Below are 24,995 nucleotides of genomic sequence, written 5' to 3' on the forward strand. Positions count from 1 at the left end.
TGTATTAAATTCTTACAATATTTTTATATTTACAGAAAAAATAAAGGATTTCTTTCACTTGTGTAAGAAAAACAATGATACCAAACAGACATTTTCAAGATGAAAATATACTCACAAAATTTCCAGAAAAAAAATTCTAAGTAACCGTTAAAAGTCACACAGACAATTATGCTGCGTTTTCTAATTTCATAAGACAGATTAGGCTCAGTTTTTAAGATACAGTTTGCTGTCATTTGGTCCATAAATCCAAGCAATTGGGATTCATGGCTTCACACACCGCTCTCATTATGCGTGCTCACTGCAAATGCTTGCAGTGTGGATATCACTTTCTTAAAATAGAGTGTTTGAAAATAATTTAGTCTTTTACATGAGGTCACCTTTTCTCAAGGCACAGTATCATTTTTAATTAATGCTGGAGATCCTGTATCTCTGAAAGATTATGATTATGCAGACTTTATAAAAACACTTACATTAAAAAATGAAGCAGGTGCTTCAAGTTTCTGCAGAGACATGTGCAGATCTTTGGTTGCAATTTTTAAGTGCCTATTCATTAGGCTCCTCATAGGACAAAGCTGTGCATGGAGCCAGCTGGCTTTCAGGTACTTCTGCTGCTGTCCAATTTAACTGTGCAAGTGGTGCAGCATAATAATTCACAGGCTGAAATCACGAGTACAGTTACACCTTAACACAACTGAAGATGATGAAAATGTTTGGCAGTGGAAAAAGCAGCAGTAAGACAGCCACATAAACACTATTTCACTAGGAATTCTGGAAAAAAATCCTCCCTTAATGAATCTCATTTATATGGAAGAAAATGGGAATTTTGCAAATTTTGTGTTTGAAAAATTATCCAGTAATAGATAATCTCACCATGCTGAAATTAAAATTAAAATTTAAATTTTAAATCTAAAGTAATTTCAAATTGCACCATGCTGAAATTAAAATTAAAAAAATACCTAAAAGACACTGCTCACAACATACCACCAGCAAAGTGTTTAAAATACAAAATCAAACAGAAATCCACCTTAATCCCTCCCCCTGCTCCCTGAACATTAGAATACCTTTAAAATGTAGATGTAAAATAATTACTTGATTGTGGATACAAATTACTATGATTGTTAAAAAGATCTGTTGTTATATAGCATGTTTGTATACAGACTTGCATTTGCGGCATAGCACAGCACAAGCAGCAATAAATCTGCAATATTTATATACACACAGTTAGGTGTAAGCCCAAATTTACACCCCCAGAGACAAGGGATATCACTCCTAACAGGGCCTCACTTGGAACTGATCCAGCTTTTGAACTGTAGATTAAATACTATTTTTATTTTCTTGGGAAAATAAGGTAAAATTTATCATATTCAGGCAAGAACAGAATGGCAGGGTTCACAAGACAGATGGTGCCTGAGTACTACAGCAGTTGTCACTTTGTTGTTCACTGCTGAGGAAATACAGCAGAACAATGACTTTGGACTGGTATTTGACTTAGACACATAAATACATGTCAGCCAATTTTTCTCCATACACTCATACATCCTCACATGCCTGTTATTTTTCCTATGAGATGCAAATTCCTTTTGCCTCCCACAAATAAGCTGCTAGCAATTTTTGATTCTGGATGATTTATAGGCTTTAGCTTAGAATCAAAAGCTATCTTACTTTCCAGAATAAAATATGCTGATACCTCATTTCAAGTATATCTGTGGAACTGGGATTTTGAAAGACTGTGAAAGAGGAGACCGTTCTTCAAAAATCCCAACTGCCACAACAATACACACACAGATACTGGCAATTAACTTTCTCCTCTCATTGGCTCTGAGTTTTTCTTTTTGTGAAATTATGTTCTCAGAATCAGGTAAAGAAAAAAACCAAAACCAAGGCCCAGCAGAGCTCTTTCTAAAGATAGTTTGGAGAGCATTCTCCACAGAAATGACGCATATGTATGTGATAAATGGCATATTATCTACCACAGAAGACAAAATAGCTTTCTTGGCAATTACATTATCCTATTTCAATATGAATAACTGCATTAGTTTGATTTAGATGTGAGGCACTACAAGGGTTTTACAGTAAGTAGTTTTGCTTTCCATACTTCCCCAAAGTGTTTTGATGCACAGACCCAATTTCTTACCAGACACACTGAGCTTGCACAGCATACACAGTTGCCAACCATTTCTCCTATGCTACACACCCTCAGAATCCAACCCATACAGAGCTTCCCCCTCCTTAAAACTATGCACATCCCAAGAAAAGGAAGTACTCAAAGACAGTACTTATAAAAGAGTTGGTTTAAAAGCACCAAAGCCTGTATGTAGTTTCAAGGGAGAGAGAATCTTTTGTAATAAATTAGAAAATCTTCACATGTATACTTTCCCATATTATTATATCAAGTTAATTCAAATGCTGTAGATCTTTAAATACAAAAATACAGAAATTTTAAAAATAAGTACCAATGGTATCTGTTTTCCAAATCCAAACATCCTAAAATAAATTTACATTAGCTTCTGATACAAATTTGTTAATAACCAGAGCAAGAGCAAAACCAGATATAGTATATTAAATATTCCTGGAAAGGAGTTCATTAAAAGTCATCCCATTTGCTGATTTGTTACTGGAAAGCTTTATAAAGAATGGAATATGTGTACAGAAGCAGATAAAACTGAACAGATTTTAGAGTATTTATTTACTCCTTACATTTCTTTCAACACAGGGAGTGACAATAAAGCTAAGAAAGAACGTAACAAAAATTCAACCCAAAACTAAAACCCAAAATTCAAATTCCTCCATCCTCCCTATTGAAAATTTTTTGTTTCAAAAACCACAGTGGCCATAAGAGCACAGGCAGCATCACTACAGCAACACAAGGCCTATTTCTACAGAATTAATTGACTGCACTGACATCAGGAAGCTAATTCATTAAACCTGCATGGACTAAGATAAGATTGACTGGAGCTGTTCAGCTGAAAAGGCAGGCCTTGCAGTTCAGAAAATATGGTAATACAATGTTTCTGCATATTGAGCTGCTTACTCGAAGTTGAAAACACCAGTAATCTGTATGACAAGTTGTTGTGGGCTGCTTTCCTAAGGTGGCATACACAAACTTGGAAGGAGATGAAAGGAGATTTACCATAAAAATGTTTTACTTGTTAGGGATTTCTATCAAGCATCCTGCAGGCCCTGATCTTTGACACTATACCCCAGTGTTTGAATGACAACAGCAATGTTTTTTCCATTCTCAGGAAGACATCAGCATATATATTTTACCTTTCCCTCCATGTTTTGAAGTATAATGCAGAACATCTCGTATTCTGTAACACACAATATCTTGCTCATATCTGACAAAGCTCAGAGGAGCCTTTTCAGGATGCTGCTATGAGCAACTGTCCTTTTGCAGATCTTTGTTATCAAGAGTGCGTTGGGTGGCTCCAGCTTCCACAACTATGGTGTGCTGCTGTGCTGCGCGTGCGTGGTGATGTGCTCTGCGTGTGTGTGCTGTGTATGTTTAGTGATGGAATTCACTGAACATACACAGTATTCCAAGCTGGAAGATGGGTAATGAGATCACCAGGGAGCTGTATACATAGTGAAGGCCTCTTCTGAGCTTGAGGATCCAGGGTTTTATGAACAGCTTAGGAGAAGATACTGACTATGCCTGTTGGCAAGACTTTAACTTTTTACTTCCATAATGTCTCTGAGGTGAACTTTAATTACAATGATTTAGGCAAAATAAGGTGGGAGCTCTGTATCTGGGCGGCCACAGCAAAATTACTCAAGATCACTTGCTGATTTATTAGAGAACTGTAATTCAACACTGGGCACAGTTTGGTCAGAAGTGTGGCCATGAAGATTTTTTTAACCTCCTCCTTGTCAAGCAAATGAAGATAGTGCTTTTGTAATAATGATTAAGCAGGTTTTCTTTATCCTAATTTTTGAATTATGGTTCTCTCAACCCCATATGTGTATTCTAAAAAGCTGTGAGACTGTAAAAAACCAGACAGGACTTGTTTTTAAAATAAATGTACATGAATACATGAACGCGTTAGAGGGAGACAACAGAAAAAGTAGAGTTTTGCAGAAAAATGGAAATGAGCAAATGTGAGACAGGGTGCTGTCAGCATCTGCATAGTGCTAGACCTTAGAAAGCTTTATATCTTTATTAAATACAGTGATTGAATTTTCTAAAATCTTCCTCAAAAACTGTTTCTTACTATAGCACGTCAAACAACATTCTAACATGCTGTTTGCTTGAACCCTAAGAACAGTTTTAAATTAAAAGCATTCATGCCAGATATCTCAAAAGAAACCTCGTCTGCTCTACAGAGACACATCATCAAGCCTGGAAGAAATAAAATTAGAACAGGAAATTTTGCTTTAGTTGGTGCTATGGATGAATGTTGCTCCACCTTCCTGCTAAGTTACATATGGAATTCTTCTTCCATACCTTAAGATATTATTTTCACATGGAAAGCAAAGGGAAAAATGTGTGCGTGTGTATATATATAGACAAGATACCAGAGTACCTGCAAGCTCTGCAAGACTACAAGAGGAAAAATGAGAGAAAACAGGACTAAAAAACTAAAACATGAAACAAAACCCTCCACAATAATTCAATTCATGGCTGTGAATGAAAAATTGGCGGCTGCGAAACTTAAACAGCATGTGACTGGAGAGGAAGAGAGATACACCTCAGAAAGCCACCCCAGTGGGACCAGCAAATGCTGGATTTGGGGAAAGAGTGATTGTGCTCATTTGATTTCTTATGAAGAGTATAAAGCCCCGCAGTCCATCCACCATTTCATGGAGTGTTAGATCCATAGGTGCAAGGGAATTCAGGGCAGGTTCTCATCCTGAGGTCTTTGAAACTTTAAATGGTAAAGATTAAGCACATTCTGAAAGCTTACAACTAGCTCATTGCTTCAATGTCATAGATTATATAACACAGGCAAATCTTCCCATTAAGTTAAAGTGTAAACTAAGACAGAATGAAAGCAGCCTAATGAAAAGGTGCATAGATAATGCTTTACTTGTAAATTAGAATATCAAATAAAATCTTCAACACCAAACAACTGCATGTTGGCTGCTTAGTTCTATATTGGGAGATCTAATTTTGCTAATCCATTGACACAATACCCTAAATCCACTATTGTCAAACTCTCTCAGAAGTTTTCAAATATGGCCAATTACCAACTTTTATATATTGCATCTATAATTCAGATTACTATTTTTTTCCTTAGGATGTCAATTTAAATATAACCATTTTAAGATGTTCTATACATACAGAATTTAAAACCTGATATTCTGCTCCAGAGCATGGTGCTAATAACACCAGAAGTGCAGGTTCAATCTCCGTACAGGCCCTTCACTTAAGAGTTGGACTCCATGGCCCTTGTGGGTCCCTATCAACTCAGGATATTCTGTGATTCTTGGAGCTCATGCTATGTTTATAGAGATATAAAGAACTTCAGTGTATCAAAAAAGCAGCAGAAAAAAATTTTAAGATTTACTTAAAATACCTGAGATGCAATTCAAATACTTTGGACAAGTCCATTGTTCTTAACCAAATATAATAGCAAAAAAAAACCCCATGAGGCAGTGACTCAGTGACTGTAACCAGATTATAGAAAGTAAAATGAAATAAAGTTAAAATTAAGAGTAAAATCAAAATATGGGCATTTATAAACAGAGATTTATTTAGAGACCTATGCAACTCAATCTGCATGAGAGGCTTATTACACTCTTTTGCATGAGTGGAACTTACAGGAATTAAATACACAAGCACATCCAATCATGCACTTTTCAACATACATCATTAAAAAAATCCTGTCTAAATTTTCATCATTCAGAATATGATTAATGCAGCCTATCAGAAGCCAGATGGTGCAAAACCAGAGCCATCAATCAAAATGAAAAGACCACTGTGTGCTATCCCGAGCGATGTGCTCTCGAATGGAATTTCTGGTCACAGATCCTAATGCACGATGTGCAGTGCCATAAACATCATGGCACTGCCCCTAAGGAACAGCCACAAACACAGCAGGCTTTGTTAGGCAAAAAAAAAAGAAAGTAGAATTACTACTTGCTGCTGTAGACTCTGACTGGGAAAGGCTCTGCAAGCCAAATATATGTACTTTAAATAAAAAATTAAAAGCAATGCCTTTAATGAGTTTAATGTTTGCACTGATGACAGTACCTGTCAAATTGTGCACTTGCCATTTGATTTAATATGGGATCGTGCCATACATAAACAAAGCAGCTGCCACTGTCTGTCTGACACGTGAATTGGTATTTAATATCTGTTCCCACAGAGGACTTACAAATGGTTCATGTTTTTAGCTTTCTATTACACATTTTCTGCAAATGTTATACAGAAAACAAGGTTGGGGTTTGCAATGGGAAACAGTGATGGCTTACATCTTGTAAGGTTTTGTACCAAGCAGGCCTAGTACTTAAAAAATCAGCCTGTAAAAATAAAAGGCATGAAGAAGCATAATTCACCATACCATACACAAACTTCATAAATGATGCTATCAATATTAAAGGAGATGCACAAATGAACAGCAGTAATAGCATATAGGTGTTTTTACTTGGAACTAGCAAGGCAGTATGAAATAAAGGACTTGTTAGCATGACTGCTTGTATTTGCAGCATGAAGGTTTTTTTATCACAACACTTCTCTCACATGTGTTACGTTAGAGAATATATCAAATTTTATGGAAATACATTTTGTAAAAAAAGAAATATCACATTCTGTTTTAAAGACCTGCATAAACTACCTACATATCCATCTCTTTTTCTATAAGGCTTGGAGACTAGGTATGACTGTCATGATTGCATGAGAAATGGGTGGAAGAAAAATTAAACATGACCTAGAGCAGCATTTATATAAACTAAATGTCATCCTTCAAGATCAACTTCTTACTTGTTTTCAGTAGTATTACAAAATTTGCTTACTTGCTTTCAGTATACACAGTATTAAGCATATCAAGAAGAAACTGTAATGCCTTTGTTCCTTTAAGGAAATATACCCCCCCACTCCACCATTTTTATTCTGATGATCATGAGATATCAAACCTTAAATTCATCATTAGCCCCTTATACAACCATCGCATACTTCACATAATGCAAATCAAAGAGAGGCAGTTTCTAGAATCACAGGAAGAATCTACAGTGTCTTGGAAAGATGGCTTTTTTGGATGCTGGAATCTCATCAAAATTTGAACTTATAAGAAAATTCTAGAGAAGATGGTGCCATACAAGCCTCTCATACTGGAGCCTTTCCCTCAAAAAATGCATTGAAGGATGTATAGTTTCTTTTATCCCTCTATGGATGGGTACAGTTTTTTGGATGAAATCTCCTATGTTCTTAAAATAAACTAAGAAAAATTATATAAAGGAAATTAAGATTTCATATTAAAAGAATGCAAAAGGCTTTGTTAAGGTACACTTATAATAAAATCCAGGTTTGTACCTCTCTTCCTACTGACCAGCACCACTCCTTCCTCCTGATGCACTAAAGCTCAAGTACAGCTGAAACTGAATTGTGTGTTTAAGATGCTTCTTTCACCCCAAACTGGAACCCAAACCTCCCTGGCATGTTCACACTGCAGGCTGAACTCAAAGTCTACTGACTCAGAGTCTCCATCCTTGCCCAAGGTTTGAAAGCCTTTCAAGCCTACTGTAATTCACACAAGTAGTAAATGTTAGTATCTGGGACATTTAACCTAATGTTGACAATTTTGCTGTAAACATGTATAGAGTGTATATATGTCAGAAAATTGACATCATCCAGCACTCATCCCACAATTCTCACGAAGGATGAGCAAGTGGTAGAAGCCACAGGATGCTTGTCTAATTACATCTAAATACAACCACTCTCTGTCCCCCAACATCATGGGAGTTTCCCTCCAACACAGGCACACTGAGTGCAAAATCACTGACAGCATGTTTAAGAGGGCTCTGAATTTCACACACAGCTAGGACAATCACCTAGATTATGCATGGAAAATCCATGTGGTTTGCTGGCAGATTCTGAGACTCCTCCTCCAGCTGCCCTTCAAAGCTGAGCTCTTGAGCTCACACCGACAGTGGCCAAACTGCACTGCATGGAGAGACAGCAGGAGAATTAGTTTCCTGTGTAGAGCAACCTAATGCCCAAATTATATCTATTGTTTTACACAGCCACTTTACTGAGACTTCTCTTTTCAACTGTATAACTAATCTCTCTTCATGCTTTTAAGTGGAATATAGTGCAGAGAGGAAATTATAGCAAAATAAAAACCAATGGAGTATCTCTAGTTCCAAGAGTTTAAATGACAGCAGAAGATGGAATAAGTAGCCAGCACTGACTTATTCCAAATGGGGAAAAATGTGATTCTATCCTTGTATGATTTATGCAAAATACACCAGATTGTTTCTGGATGATACTTGGAATCAATCTCAAATCAAAGGTTTTGTTAACTATGGGGTTTCGTAGATGTGTGTATGTGCATATATGCAAGTCTGTGCAGAAAATTATACCTTATTATCAGACAAAAAGCCAAAAAATCCACACCTCCTTCACATCTTTATGTCAAAGGGTCAATAAAACATGATTTTGCACAGGAATAATTAAGAAGAAAAAGAAATGGAATATCCTCACTCCATGGAAGAAAGTAAAAATCTTACCCAAGATTTCAGGTACCAAAAGACTGCTCAAAATATTCCAGTAATAGAAGTACTGATGCCTACTTGATTAACATCTAAAATTTTAAATACTATGTCAAATTAATTACAGTACACAGATTTCCAGTGAGAAGATGGGGATCAAAACATAAAAACAGTTATCAAATCTACCAGTGAAGTTCCCAAACTTCGGTCTCTTGGTTAGTGCTTAAAAGCAGGCAAGTCCAAGAGCTTGGTGATATGAATACTTACATCAATAGCAAAGTTTGCATAATGGGGAGCTGTACCACCACCTCTGTGGATGGGTTTACACAACACTGTGCTCATGCACTACTACACTTGATGCACTGATGCCTTCCCCTCCCACAACCACTTTAATGCCATGGCAAAATACAGCTAAATGGCTCCATAAAGAGGAAAATAATCAAGAAAAACAGAAGGGCGGGAGAACAAAAAAGAGCGAGAATGCAATGTTAGTACCTGAAGAAGATATTAAAGAAAGAATAGTTAGAAAGAAAGAAAGCAAGAGAAAGAAGGTAGACTATATAAAGGAAAAACCCTTTTATTTTCTGAGGCGAGAAAAGGCAATAGAAAAAAGAAAAAGGGAGGGGTTGGAAATGGGAAAAGGTGTGAGATAACTAGGAAATCCAATCCACTACAAACTGCAAAGCCAGAGAGGAAAAGGTCAAATGTGGTCTTAAGGAATAGAGAAGGAAAGATACCTGAACTTTAAATGCCCATGCTAGTTATACACTCCATCACATTTTAATGTGATTTTGATGCTAACACAAGATTGAAGGGAGCTTTAAAAAACTGTAGCAGGGTCAAGTCTGTTTATTTTTTGTGATGCCAAGGTTTTCCAGCGACTAATTTGAAAAACCCTAAAACTTTTCTTTTTCATATTTTTTGTCTCAGTATCAGATCAATCAATGATGGACAAGGCATATAAATGATACAAGATGGAGCAAAAGGCAATGTCTTTCTCCAGAAAATAACAAGAGGATTAAAGGGCATCAAAGAATTTGTTTCCCTTAAGCTGATATGGCATGTATTTAATGTCACTGTAAAACTTGTCTAATTATATGTATATATTATATTTTTTTGGAGTAGAATATCTTTATTTCAGGCAATCTACTATACCAGGTAGCATTTACAAGCTGTACCAAGGAGAAAAACTGTGAAGTAAATAACCACTATTTTCACAACTGTTTAACTGGAAAAGTGATTTTACATGGGATGAGGGATTTATGTGGATTTCATGAGTTCATTGATTAAAATTGTTGTCAAGATCACTAATGAAGATATGTCAGTAATACATTGGTACCTGTAAAACCTTGTTCAACACCTAAGCACATACATCAACATATAGCACAGGTACACCTTTGTGTATAGATACAAACATGATTTGACTGACTACTGTTAAACCATTTTTTGAAAGGCCATTTTAAAAAGATAGAAAAAACACCTCTCTATCCTAAAACAGGAAAAGCCTCTATTCTGAAATAGAGGTAACAATCCCAAACAATTCAGTTAGCATCAGACAAGGTTAGATGCTTTAAATGTCCAACTACACCAAAAGTTATTAGCATTAAATATGGACTTAACCTAAATATTAATCATATCTACTAATAATGTATATACTTATCTGTATATAGTCTAGGTTTTGTCTAAAACAAAACCAACCAAGAAAGCATTGGTTTTAGAGCAACAAATTCAGGAATTGGGTTCTTTGTTTCATGATTTTCCAGATGTAATATGCACTTCAATAAGACTGCAATTCTTTAATCACAACACTTCAGCTACAGAATTAAGACAGAGCAAATATGTATTTTTCTACAGCATATACAATGGAGAAGTAAGCCCTTTTGTTTCAGTGCTTGCCTTGTTTCTTTGCCTATTCTCTACAAACCCTGAAACAATTCCCGGTGTATGAACAGCCCTTTCTAAACTATCTCTGTATTAGCTCACTCTGTGTTACAGATGGCACAAACTTCAATGTAGCTTAGAGTTAAGTCAAGAATAATCAGAAGCTTTTGAGGCAATTAGATTTTCTTCACTATCATCAAGTAATGCTCAAGTGTGCCATTAGCACAAGGCTACTGCATTGCTCTTCCAAGTAGAAATTGCTTTTCTCTTTCAGTAGTCTTCTTTGAAGCCTCACATCATATCAAGAGCACAAAACAGCTTTATGTAACCTCCTCCAAACAGCAGCTCTGAACACGAGAGAGGAGAAGAGAATAGAGAAGAATGGATGTAGGTTACAGTAAGAGTATTTCCATAAAAAGCGGTCATATCTGACATCTGAGATTTTAAATTAAACCCAAAATCTATTTCAAGGCAGGAGATAGCAAAAGGCTCTGGCCCTTTTCAGCAATAACCTAAAAAACCTTTTCATCTTACAAAACAACAATTCAGAGCACCTCCTTTAGAAAATTCAGATCATGGCTTATATCACAGGCATTGCAACCTCACAGTTGCCTTACAATTTAGTACAATGCTGTTCCTGGAATAAATGAAAAGCAGGTTAAAAGGATTTTTGTTATTTTCCAGCATCATATATCCAAGTAATTACCAAAAAAATCTGAAGGCTGACAGAGTACCACAAAACTGCTTTCTTTTTTTCTGACACAAAAGTAAAACCTACACATTCACAGTAGTTCCACCACACATCTTACAAAACACAGTTAATAACTGAGAAGCATTACTGCCGTTATGAAAAACAATAAGAATTGCTTGTGGTTTCAGCAGTTCTGTAATTTCCCATTTCCAGCCTCCAAAAATCATCCAAATTTGGTTTACATAAACATGCTAGCTGCCATGCTTCACATGTAAAACAAACCACTTCCTAATGCCAGTATTTTTGAAGATGACAGCAGCAAACACATAAGCTGTCCAAGTCTGAGAGATCTGGAACTATGAACACAGAAGGATGTTAATCTCACCTGCCACATGTTTAGTGTTGCAACTACATTTTAGTCCTACATCAGCTACTCTCATAGCAATGCTTCCAACTCTACAGGTGTCCAACATGTCAATTTACATGTCTTCTTATGAAACACATTGTCCCACAGTGCAGACACATCTTCAAAAATCTACCTTTAGGGTGTATTTAACAAGAGTAGTGTGGTGATGCATGTCATTAGAAAGTTAGCCAACATCAGGCATTTTAGTTAGAGTGGCTTCATTCAATAGACACCAGAATTTCTTTTGTTCAAATTGGCTTATTTGTGAAGGAGTCCTGGTACATGGGAGAAAAATGAAAGAAAGCAGCTTATCAGTAGGAAAACTGGTCCCAATTTAAGTGATTGACTTCCCATCTCCCCCTGTTTTTTCTGTTGAGCTAAAGAGTCCTCATCTTGGTGGAGACAGTTTTGCTGGTACTCAGTGCCACCACCACACCCTCCATTCTCCTGCCACAGCCTATTGTTCCCAGAGGCCACCAGAATAGAACAGAGGTGGAAGGAATGCAGGACTTAACAGGTTTTTTTTTTATCAGAAGCCAGCTGACTCTAAACCCTCACCCTTCACCTGGCATTTGACACTTGCTTTCCAATATTTTATGTTTCACACAGGTGCCCATGATGATCCCTAAACAATGCCACAGCCTTGGGCATTGCTATGATTTAATATGCTGTGTTATTGTCAACGAAAACCACTTGGAGCATACAAATATGCCTCCTAAGGCAGTGCCAAAAGACATCCCACTTGTTTCATAGTGGCCCCTGCCTGCTTCATTGTTAAAATAGTTTCATCCCCTCATTACTTACAGGCTCTTTCAGTGTGAATTTTCAAAAAATTTCTGACATAAAATGTCAACTGTCCAGGAGAGCTGAAGAATTCAGCAGAAGAAACTCAGTTTAAGGAAACTGATATTAGACTCTTTATTTTCCATTAAGCATAGGGTCTGTGTGTTATTGAAGTAATTGTTTGAAAACACCATAGGTCTCTAAGTGGCAGCAGCCATTAGCACCTTAAGCATAGCCTTGTTATAATCTTGTTAATAATGTTCCTTGAGTGAGTTATGCACATATCAACCCTTATCAAAGACAAAAGGACATAACTCCCTGCTTCCCAAAATTGCTTATGAGGCTAAAAAAACCCCCCAAAAACCAAGAAAATCTTTTTTGTCACTTAATTGCGTATCCCAATACAATGATCCATATAACTTGCCAAACACACAGGCATTGTCTAGGGGGTTTTGCTCTTTTGAGTGTTTTAGCATTTCCAGAACACATTAATAAAGAACATTAGAAGCATGAGGTTTAAAGATTTTACAATTATTTTAGCAGAACTGCATCAATTACAGCACATTTTGAAATAGCAGCTAATTTTTTTAATCCTGAGCACACCTTCAGTTTGGGAGAAAATCTCTCAAAAAACTCTTCAAATCATATGAGTGTTGACTATATTTCTTACTGGGCTGGACACAGTATATGCTAAAATAAATCTCTAAAGCTATAAGACATGACCTTTTTTTTTCATATATTTATTCATATATGTTGCACAGCAAGAGATTCAGGCTGCAAAAGGCAGAAGCAAAGAGGGAGATGAGTTTTAAGCACAACTCTCAGGGGATTTCTCAGTGTAACAGCCCGTGCAGCCAGAGGCATGTATGGACATGCCCTAAGGTATCCCTGGGTATCGTCCCAAGAAAGCAAAGCAGCCAAATGTGTAGTAGTTCTGATGTACTGTGCTTACAATATGTAAAAGCGTTCTTCTGCAGAGCAAAAATTGAGGATTATAATTTTAAACAACCACTCCAGGGCTAGACTGAATACTTAAACTCATCTGACAAAAAGAAAAGGAACAAGGGCTCTGCACTTCTGAATTTGGCCATTAGGTGCATACTGGATCCTGAAACTCCTATTAAGCTTATAAAACACGTTGTTTTGACCAGGTAAACTATTTTAACAACTAATTTAGCAGCTTTAAAAAAAACTGGCTCACAAATTTTATAAAGAGCAAGGGTAATTTCAGAGAGAGATCCAATTCCGTTATTTCTGAGTTAAACATCTACTTCAGACAGAATAAAATTCTTACTGTGTGAAAAGTGAAACCTCACAGTGTACACACAAAAAACATTCAGCAGAAATTACTTGTGTGCAAACATAATCTTTCATTAAATTAGCTTGCAGGAAACTAGCAAGAATATAGCTTCTCAATTATCTGCTTTTACATTTTAAAACACTAAAGCTGTTGCTGGTAAAGCTTTATTGAGGATGTCAATTTTATCATCTTTTTCTGATGGTCCTAGAAAAAGATTGATTAACTGTATATAACAGAGAAAAGTTACACAGCAATCAGAACTCGACTCTCAAGAAAGCCAGACCATACATATTTTTACTCTACATAAACATGAAAAAGCAAGTATTTTAGAACAAGGAATGGCTTAATCTACAAAGAGTGCTATGTATTTTTACACATGCTAACTGAAATAAGTTTGAATAAATGGCAATCACACACCTGGAACGAGATATTGCTCAGCATTTCCTAAGTTATTATTTTGTTCTGAATAGAATGAATTTTAGAAGATACTTATTTTAAGAACAACAAAAGAAAAAACTGAGAAAAGGCAGTTCTTTGTATGTGCCTGACATGAAGAATTCAAGATATTTGCTAGGCATTAAAGACTGATGCTAAAATGAGCTTTGTCTGTGGCACAGTATCTGAAAGACCTGCAGGTTCTGTAGTCAGAGGCTCTGTAAAGCATTTCAGTAACACTAGGTTAAAGAGAGCAGGATCAAATCTGCCTAGATAGGAGAAGTATATAATGGGCAGTTTTTGAAATCTGCTGTTGAATGGTTTCATCTGAACAATGACAAGCGTAACTAGATGGTAATTCATACTTGTTTGGGAATTAAAGAATACAGGAGCTCAGCTAATTCTCCCCTGATATCAGCAGAGTATCTCCTGCTTTTCCATTCCTTCTGCAGGAGGAATTTGAAAGCTCTGCCTCCTCTGCTGCTGAATTAAGGCCTCATTGAATAAAAGATAAAACTCAACACCTGGAAGTGGAAGGGAAAGTAAATCCTTGTTTCCACCTCTATAAAAGTGCTGTGTTTTCATCTGGGAATGAAGAACCACAAGCATTTAAATGTCTTCCAGGATGCTCTAAATTACACTAGATTGGCAAATATATATTGAGGTAACATTTTCAGGGCAACAGTTACTGGTTTTAAGGTTACTATAGCTACTTCATCAAAACATCACTTTCTGCTTTAGCGAGTGAAATGCGAGCATGGCAGAATGAACACTTTCTGATTTTCTGATTAATTTTTCTCCTTACTATGAGATATCCCATCCTAAAAAGATGAAGTGTTGAATCTTTGTAGCAAGTCCTGTTTCAGCCACTGTAGTCAATGAGATTTTCACATCTGTTTTAACTACTACTACTAAGCACCAACATACCCTTAAGTTTTTTCTTCTAGTTTAGAAAGGTTCTCAGAGAAAAATTATTTAATCAACAAAGAAATAATCCTGGAAGCCAGTAATTCCAATCACTCATACCATGATCCTGCATCACCAACGCTTTCACAAAGCCATTGTGAAATCTCCTTTTTACACTTCCTGAAAATAATCTACAAAACAGCAAACAACATGTGCCCCTGCCCTGCCCTCAAATCCTTTGGCCATGTAAATCAAACAAAACAGAACTAGAGCAAAGCTAATACACACTTCCAGTAGAAATAACTGTATTCCCAACTAATGTTAGATTTAATACAAAAATTAAAGCCCTCCCCTAGACCACAGTGCTTGTGAAATAGGAAGCTGAGGTGGAAATTAAAAGCACAGAGCAAGAAATTTGTTGCAGCCTACAAATAGGAAGTAGTTGGGAGAAGGAAAACCTTCACTGTCAAATGGAAAATATGGAAAGACCATAACTTTATTACAAACTTTCACTTGTCCTTTCCCCTGCACTTGTATTCGCAGATATATATACAGGGTATGCTTGGAAGCAACAAAAGAGTGGAGGTACAAAAATCATCCATCAAACAATTGTACACTTTAATAATATATTAAAGGTCCTAAAACAAAGATCAAAAGCAAATATATTTAAGCATTTATATTCAATTCCACATTGTGTGATGACTAATTTGTAAAGAGTGCAGAAGTCCTCACAACTGCAGCCAAAATCATTTGAGAATACTTTGATATAATGCCACAAAGGATATGAGCAGGAAGACAGCAGGAGTTACAAATAACCAAGTTCCATTAAAAGTGCTAATAAAAGAATAATGGAATTTCCTTGTACTATGAATAAAAAGTGTTTTGTACAGGAGAATTAAGACATGCACAGGAATATCAAAGTTTCTTGTTCAACAGTTGCATCTCCTTATTAGATCTTAATTGACTTACTATTACATTTACCTTAAAATGCTTCAATTCAAAGGAGCAACAATTCCATTCAAAATCTTATCACACTAGTTTCCTTTATTCTTCATGTTTCTCCATTAAGGCCATTTTCACAGGCCATTAATATCAGCTTCACCAATCTTTGTAAATAATGTGAGACTATTTATAAAAGAAGTACTAAGCAGAGATGAATTTAACTTGAAATTAGGTACAATTATTAAAGCTATGGAATATAACTGCTGTTTTACAATGTATTTTTAAACTAAATTTTCAAGTGGCTGGTAACTTGAAACAACTCTCCCAGCAACAACCTGCCTGATAAATTTCATCCATTCATTTACACACTGTGTTTCTCATTGACATATGTGCAGTTACCCATACATTGCACATATGTGCATGTGTTCCCACAAAGAGATACATACTTCTGCCAACTTCTCCCAAATATAGAACCTAGCTGGTTTTTCCAATGTATTTGGTAAATGGCCAGGAAAAGAAGAGACAGAGTTCAGAACTTTCCTTTGCAATGTCTAAACAACAACAACAGCAACAACAGAAATGTTTCAAATCTTTCTTTGTTTTAATGGATACTTGCAAAATCACTCACACTTCTCAAAACAGAAGCAGCAAAGACAGACATCTCATACTGCTGAAAAATTTTTAAAGAGTTTTGTGCACTTGTTAAAAGAATATGCCCACAGAGGCATCAGAGATAGGAGGAACACCATGAAAATATTTTAAAAGCTACTCAACATTCCTTCAGTCTGCTGCTTAATGCTCTCTTCTGCATAACGTCCAGAAGAACCCCATGACATAGCTATAGCACAGAAATACTGTGATCTCTGTCTCTTGGTTCTCCAAAATCTTCTTGTAACAACTTTATTTTTTTTTTATTATTTCACATTGCAATGAGAAAGGACCCTCTTTTTTCCCCACAGATGTTACAAACAAGTTATAATGATGTGTGTTTCTACTTCTTCCCCCAGACAACCACCAGGCTGTTCACACAGCAGCCTCTTTGAACGATGCTTTTGTGATCAATAGATAATTCATTAGTATCATGCATCTCAGGGCCTAATTGACACAACAGGCTAAGCAACATACTCTAGGGTAACACAGTTCCCAAACACAGAAGAAAAAAAGGAGGGGAATCCAATACCACATGTGGTCACTTTGCAGGATGTAATGCCAGTCTATAAATTATATTTCTATGAGGTTAATGTGAGTAATTGTTTTCACAAGTCAGAAAATGCACCTTTTCAAGCTTGGCTTAAAGAAAAAAAAGAAACATTTATGTGACAGCAGAATTTAAGTAACATGCTTAGCACTTTCAATTTTATAATTTCTCCTCAATTTTGCATTAAATAAGAAATATAGTTACCACAAATGTTTGGAATTTTTCTTAACAACAAACTGAGATAGTACATTTTTTCCTTACCTTATGATCATATGGGTTGTATGAATGAAACAGCTGGGACAGATCCTTCGTTCTCTGTTTTTTCTGTAAAGGATTATTAATAAGCCATATTAGAAAAGTTAAAGGAGAAAGAGAGAAGCTACTGATTAAAAAGCTCTATGCAGGTACAAACACATTCTCTCCCCACTTTACTAATGAAACTGTAGTTATAAAGAGCAGTGTATGCAGATTAAGGATATTAAATATTACAGGAAATAATTAACATATATATTAACAATATTAAGGAAAATATCCTTAATAAATAATAAACACTAATTTGTGGAACCTCAGTGGAATGTGTAAACAATTCACAATACATCATAAATAATATTTCAGACTACAGATAACAAAATTGAGAGATCAGGCTACAATCTTGTAAAGACTTGTCTACTATTCTAGCATGTACATGCAGTATTGCCTTATAGAAGATCAGGTGTAAAGGAAATCAGTTTGAAGAAGAATAATTTATTATTTGTCGATTTCTTTTGATGCTAATACTCTCACTGCTTTGATTGTGGAAAATTAATAGGTGATATCTCATTTAAAGCCAAGGCAAAGGACAAAAAAAATTCTTCTGTTCATAGCATAGTTCAAAGACAAAACCTGCTTGATCCAACTCCTGAATTTAGCCAAAGAGCTTTCAGTAATTTCAGCTGATGTTAAATAGAATTTCTCAGATGTATCCTATGGAGGGTGGACAGGAAGAGGAGAAAAACACTCTTTGCCTTTAATGCAGGGATGAGTCACAAATCAGTTCAAAGTTTTATTGTGTCAAAATCAGTGTTTACTTATCTCATAATGGGGAAGGCAAATCATTGCATGTTGGAAAATGTGTAAAGGGGCGACAACTGCAAGAACTCCTTGCTTGCAGTCTGTACCAGTGTCCTATTTAGCCATTGTTTCTGTGAAAGTAGTTTTACAGCTAAGCTGGAAAGATCTGTTTATGTTTCCAGCATGCTGGGAGCTACATAGACAGCTGCATGACTGCAGAATTTATTTTAACTTCTGGGAACTATAGGGCAATTTAGTAACTTTTGATCATGCAACATAAACTATGTCTTTTCTTTCTTTACATAGTTTTTATTTTCACCGAATGTTAAGCAACTTACAATTACTTCTTTTCTGGTAGTACAGCTGTAGACAGTCAAAGTACTTAAAACACTATAAAAATTATTTGGAGAACTGTGATAAAAATTAAAAAGAGATATGAAAATGATTACTAAAAAGATCGCTTGAAAAAACCTAATTTAAAGTAGCATAATGCAAGAAGAAGACAAAAGCACCTGAGTTTGGGTCATGGAAACCCCACTAATCCTTCTAGGAAGAAAACCCTACAAAATCCAGAAAAAGTCCAAGTCTTGCTCATTGTTATTGAAGACTATTTCTATTGTACTCATTCTGACTGCAATTACTTTAATAACACTCAGTAAAACAATATGATGGAAAACCACCCATCTTTAACCCTCAGACTCTCACCAAAATGCTGGTTACACATTCAGCTAGATGAAGACTGAAGATGGGGCTTTCCTTACACAACACACTGACGGTCTTCATCTTTTTGGTATTATAGAAAATTATGGTTTCTTTCCTACCTTTCCACAAAATTTTTATTTTTTTGTACAAAACCAAAACTCCCCTGACTGGGAAAATGCTGGAAATTTGTAGCAGAAAAAATGTGCAATGAAACTTCTCAAGATGCAGATGAAGAAATGCCCCAAAATTCCCAGGGTACCCCATAGGTTTAGGAGAACTAAATCTAAACAGCATTTTATTGTTTTGTATGGAATCTGAATATATACAGATAAAAATGTCATAAGCACAGAGTTAAGGTTGCTTAGTAATAACTTCTGTCTTTCTACAGCAAAAAGTGAACTTTAACTCAGATCTCTAAAACCCAAAAATATGAAAATATGTTGTATTTCAAAACACACACAGGACAAGGAATTCATGCTGCTCCAATGGAAATCCCTTCAACTCCTACAGCTGGCATGGTCACATGGTATGAATAATAAGTTTTTGAAATAAAGAAGCAGCATGGTTCACAGCTCACCTCTGCAGTACAGAGCAGAAGGTAAAGCAGGCTTCTCCATGGCTAGAGGCTGCAGTGGAAAGTAAGGAGTCCAAAAGCTCCTTCTCCTTCATCACCTCCAGTGGACCATTTCAGTCCTTAAATTACCTATTTATAAACATTTATTCAGAATTTCTTCCCTTAACACAGCTTCATATCCCTATTTATGTTCCCTCAGCCTAGTCCAACATCCCTTTAAAGTACCCTTTGACCAATAAAAAAAATTCTATTTCCCTGCTCTTTTTCTTCAGTGTTCTGATTCTCCAGTCCTTTGTTCTGTACCAATAATGTTGCCAAAAGCACATCATAAAAAGCCATTCAAAACCTCTCTCTGAACTTAGGCAACTGTACTATCTTATCTTATCTTGCTCCACGTGCAGCAGCACTATTGCTTTCAAATATATAGAGGATATATGTTAATTATTTCTCAAAAAAATGATATTTTCTTTCCAAATTAGCATGAAAAGACCTTCCAGGAGTCTCATAGCAACATCAGGCTCATAGCTTATTCCTGCACTCCTCTCAGGCTTGCCATACAGTGATAGATAGTCCTTGGTTTGCAGCATTTAAAGGAACAAGTCCAGGGAGAGGAGACAGAGAAATTCAGATCCTATACTGATGTGAGACACTTAAAAAATATATATGCATATGACTGTAAAAACAAATTTTCAGTTTTCTGTGTTAAAAAGTTGTAAAAATACCACATTATATAGGAGATGCAAAGGAGACACTTTTTATATCTTTATCAGGAAAATTATGTGAACATCTGATGAAGAATGAATTAAAATGCTGCTGCAGGACTGAGTTAAATACTGTAAAACCATATATGCTTGTACACATAAGTATGCCAGGATGGAAGGTTTTCCTTAAATAAATCGATATTTTTTCTAAGTGAGTTATTTCAAGCTTGTTACTAAAATGTACCTAAGTAATTAACTTCTTCTGAAAAGACAGGTAGTGTCTAAGATATTTATACAAATAAGAACCAGAAACCAACATCAACTAATGACATTTCTGAGGACAGAACACACAGACAATGTTAGTAGAGAGGAAACAACACATTACCACAATTTCATTATTTCCCCCATCCTGCAAGCAGATATGCAATGCAAGTAACACACACTTTGCTCTGTTTATTTCCTTTCTCTCTCTCATTTTGCTGGGCCTCAAATTTTTGATTACTGGAATTTATTAAGGGGTCATCCAATATGCATATTATATGTTTAAGGTATAGTAAGAATAAAGGTTCCTTTGGCAACAATCTAGGACTATGCACCAATAAAGCTGAGTTAGTGACCTTGGTGTTTTTACTCTTTTTCTAGTGCACTGCTTTTTAGCAATAATAAAACTTTTTCTAATGTCTTACATGGCCTATACTGTGGATTATTATTCTTCTTTTGCAGAACAATGTAGAAGTGATGAAATATCACTTAAAGAACAAGAGAATGTAAAAAAAATCAACCAACCAACAAAAAAACCCCCAACAAACCCTGTAGTACAGAAGGAATTTAAAACCATTTAAAATATTTTCTGCACAAGTAAGCCGGCATAGAATTTTGTGCTATCATAGAATTTTTCTTTTTTTTTTGCAAATAATAGTGTGAAAATAGAGTAAAAGTAGGGCTATCCTAATAATAAAATTTTATAATCAGAATATACTTTAGAAAAATAATTTTACAAATGGAATAGTTATAACAAATGCTAAACACTGTAGGCTCACACATGTATATTGCACTTATCTTGTGATCGTCTTTTCATATTCAGGTGATAATTACCTGTCTTTCAGATGATTTTAATGTAGCCCAAAACTTGTTTGTTTTCTTTTCAAGCATGGTGTCATAGGTCTGCAATGTTTATTGAGAAGGAGAACTACAATATCACTGAGGTATTTATTTTATAGATTACTTGGAAGCTACTTAAATTGAATATTCTCAGGTTTTCATCTAGGAATAAAAGGGACAAAATTACTCCCAATATGAAGGTATTACTGCTTTCCTTTAGACTCAACTTTCATTTTATAAAGCCTATTTTCACCTTCAAAGTTCTTAATAATTCCAGCCTTATACTGTGGCAGATCTGCACATTCCAGCATTTCCACAGAAAGTCTCAGCATCAATATATTGCCAGCAAAGTTCTCTTGTCTTTGTTTTCTTGCTCACATGATTTAAAATCATTCCAATACACAGGGCTGCCTTCAGTAACAAGAACATGTATCTGTTTCTGTTGAAATACTCTTCATGAGTACAGTGAATAATAACATGTGTCAAGGCAATCAGATTAATGTCTTTATTTCAGTTCTGTTCCCTCAATAACCAATCATCTCCCCCATTTCTCTTTTATATACTGCTGATCAGAATTAAAAAACAATTTTATTTTACCACAGGAACTTTATTTAATTTAGAGTTTATAAGCCATCCCGCCCCTATCCTTGAGCATGCTAAAAACCAATAGCAATATTCAGTTTTTCTTTCAAACAAGTCTGGAAAACCATTTTACCTCCTTCTGTAGTATCTAATGAATTACCTAATTTAAAGTCATATTAAGCTTAGTGAATCAGGGAAAAATATAACTACAATTTTGATACACTTTGGGAGAAAAATGAAGCAGCTTTTCAAGTATTTTCACAGTTTCCCTCCCCAAGATAACTGAAAGCACAGAGGCTCCAGAAACACAGACACTCACAAAACCATGAGATTGGATCTTTCTTTTCTGAACCAGCACTTTCTAACACGTTTTGTGTTAGGGCATTCTCTGACTTCAGTAACATCCATTTTCTGATCAGTAAAAGAGCTGTGTCTTTCTTTTCCCTTATGTTACATCTGTGATCTCAAAACTACAAAGGCCTGGAAGTTCCAAACTAAGAACTTTTACAAATTAGAAGGAAGCAGGTAGCACCCTACCCAAAGACATCCCCTGGACTAACTTTAATCTCCACAGAATTACTTGGCAAAACACCAGAGAGGGAGATAGCAACTACTCCAACCAAGGTACATTTAAAAGCCTTGCCTGGAGATTCAATCCATAAAGTATTAAATCTGTGTACCTATAACCACAACAGAGATATGAGACAAACCACTGGAACCACCATGTTATCAGAGTTTACAGATTGCTTTTTGGTCTGCAAAACAGCTTTTAAAAAAGTGGTCAGAAACCACTGAACCATTCTCTTTGACCTCTGTTATTCAATGCATCACCCTCTTAGAAATGATCCTGAAAAAAACATTGTGTCCCAGCCAGATTTCTTGATAAAATCATACCTGGTGTTCTTTCTGTGCTTGCATCCATGTCCTGTAAGCTCTGAAAGAACAGAAGTGACAATACAGGCCTGAAAACTTCTCTGCTTCCTATCACTACCTCACCTCTACTGACATTATTCCTGTCTTTCTGATCCCGTCTATAATAAAGATAGAAGATAATTTGGGGTCTTTTGACCTAACCTACCTGAATTACTATGTTATTACTATGTATTAATATGTTTACTCCCTTTTCTACTTCAGCTACTGACCCACACATATGTTCAACTTGCTTTAAGAAATAACTTTCTAATAATTTTTGATCCATGCATAGAAAATTACATTTAGTGTATAGTGTGTTATTCAGCAGTTCACCTCAATGTTCCAGGATAGTGGACTTTTTTTCCCAGCTCCAATTAACAACAGAACTGTAGATAATTCATATTCTGTATACTTTTTGTTTTTACACAAAATGATTCTTTAAAAAATATATAGTATGGTTCTATGCCTCCATGCAATATTTGTCTATTTATTTTATTTTAATTAAATAAAATAAATTTAGTTTATTGTCTAAAAGAGCAAAATATATAAAACTTCCCACAGCTTTACTGATCATTAATACTATAAAATGATTGCAAACATTAAAGGAATACTGTCTTCAGGATTATAGCAACACAAATTATTATGGTTTCGTCTATTTTACATTTTATGTAGAGATTCTGATTTATGGAAAATTACAGAGATTTTCAAAAAACAGCTAGGATCTTCATAAGAACATCTGTCAACCTATGTGAAAATAATTTGTTGAAGGATACATTTTCAATTAAATCATGTGCATTGCAATTTCCTCCTTCTTACCTCCCATATATTAGCTATGTAATACAGACACTTCAAACCCATATATTTCACAAATGTTGCTGAATTTTATTCCTTCTGGTAAATTTGAGACATTTTAATTTATCTTATGATTAAAGCTTGCTATTCCTGTCACTTTTTATTAGAGAGATAGGCAATCACCAATCATATGAAATTTAACAAGGGCAAAGTGCTGAATTCTGCACCTGGGATGAGGCACACCTGGATGTAGGGACTGAAGAATGAGAGGCTGGAGAGCAGCACTGTGCAAAGGGATGAGCAGGTCCCGGTCAATGTCAAGGTGAATCTGAGCCAGCAGTGCCCTGGCAGCCAGGAGGGCCAGCCCTGTCCTGGGGGCATCAGGCACAGCATGGCCCGTGGGCAAGGGAGGGGATTGTCCCCTCTGCTCTGGGCTGGGGCAGCCTCACCTCGAGTGCTGGGGGCAGTTTTGGTGCCACAATGTAAAAAGGACATTAAACTGTTAGAGAGTGTCCAAAGGAGAGCCATGGAGATGGTGAAGGCCCTTGAGGGGAAGCCGTGTGAGGAGCAGCTGAGGGCACTTGGTCTGTCCAGCCTGGAGGAGGCTGAGGGGAGCCCTCATTGCAGTTACAGCTTCCTTGGGAGGGGAAGAGGAGGGGCAGGCACTGATCTCCCTCTCTGGTGACCAGTGACAGGATGTGAGGAAATGACACTGAGTCAGGAGAGGTTTTGGTTGGATATCAGGAAAAGGTTCTTCACCAAGAGAGTGGCTGGGCACTGGAACAGGCTCCCCAGGGAAGAGGTCACAGCACCAAGCCTGACAGAGCTCAAGACACATTTGGACAATGCTCGCAGGCACTGGGTGTGATCCTTGTGATGTCCTGCACAAGGCCAGAAGTTGGACTCAATAACCTTCCAACTCAGGATATTCTACAAGTCTATGGTTCTATAAATTATGCAAAATTTATTCTGAAGACTTTTACAAATCTATTATTAATTTCAGGTAAAGCCTTGCAGCACTGCTCATTTTGAGGGTCCACAAATTTGGTATAGTTTGTTAAATGCTCTGTCTCACTTCTGATAGTTTTTTATATCTGAAATTCACGTAGAAATTTCACAGTCTATATGAGGTGGGTACTTCCTATAACTGATTAGGAAGACTGCTTAGGTCGAAACAATTTGTAGACCAAAATATCTAGCTGAATCTTCGCCTGTGGTATCAGCCATATTTCAAATCAGATTGACACTAAATCAGAAATAAAGTGATTGGTCATGAGGGATAGACTGGTTTTGAATATAGTTATTGCAGCCAGTTACACAATAATATAAACCAGAATGAACTGCAAACTACAGCTTAGTAACAAAGTGTTATTTTAAAATATCTGTGTAT

The 24,995-nt window shown here is 36.1% G+C and overlaps 1 protein-coding gene across 1 annotated transcript in view; it reads right to left on the reverse strand.

Moving 5' to 3' along the window:
• The window catches only part of CDKAL1 (CDK5 regulatory subunit associated protein 1 like 1), a 382,964-nt gene that overhangs the window by 74,006 nt on the left and 283,963 nt on the right, over positions 1-24,995 (reverse strand). The window contains exon 13 of the mRNA XM_059475653.1: positions 17,453-17,515. Coding sequence (XP_059331636.1) covers positions 17,453-17,515 — 63 coding nt within the window. The remainder of the gene's footprint in view (positions 1-17,452; positions 17,516-24,995) is intronic.

The sequence above is a fragment of the Ammospiza nelsoni genome, chromosome 1 (assembly GCF_027579445.1).
Source record: "Ammospiza nelsoni isolate bAmmNel1 chromosome 1, bAmmNel1.pri, whole genome shotgun sequence".
Classification (NCBI taxonomy): domain Eukaryota; kingdom Metazoa; phylum Chordata; class Aves; order Passeriformes; family Passerellidae; genus Ammospiza; species Ammospiza nelsoni.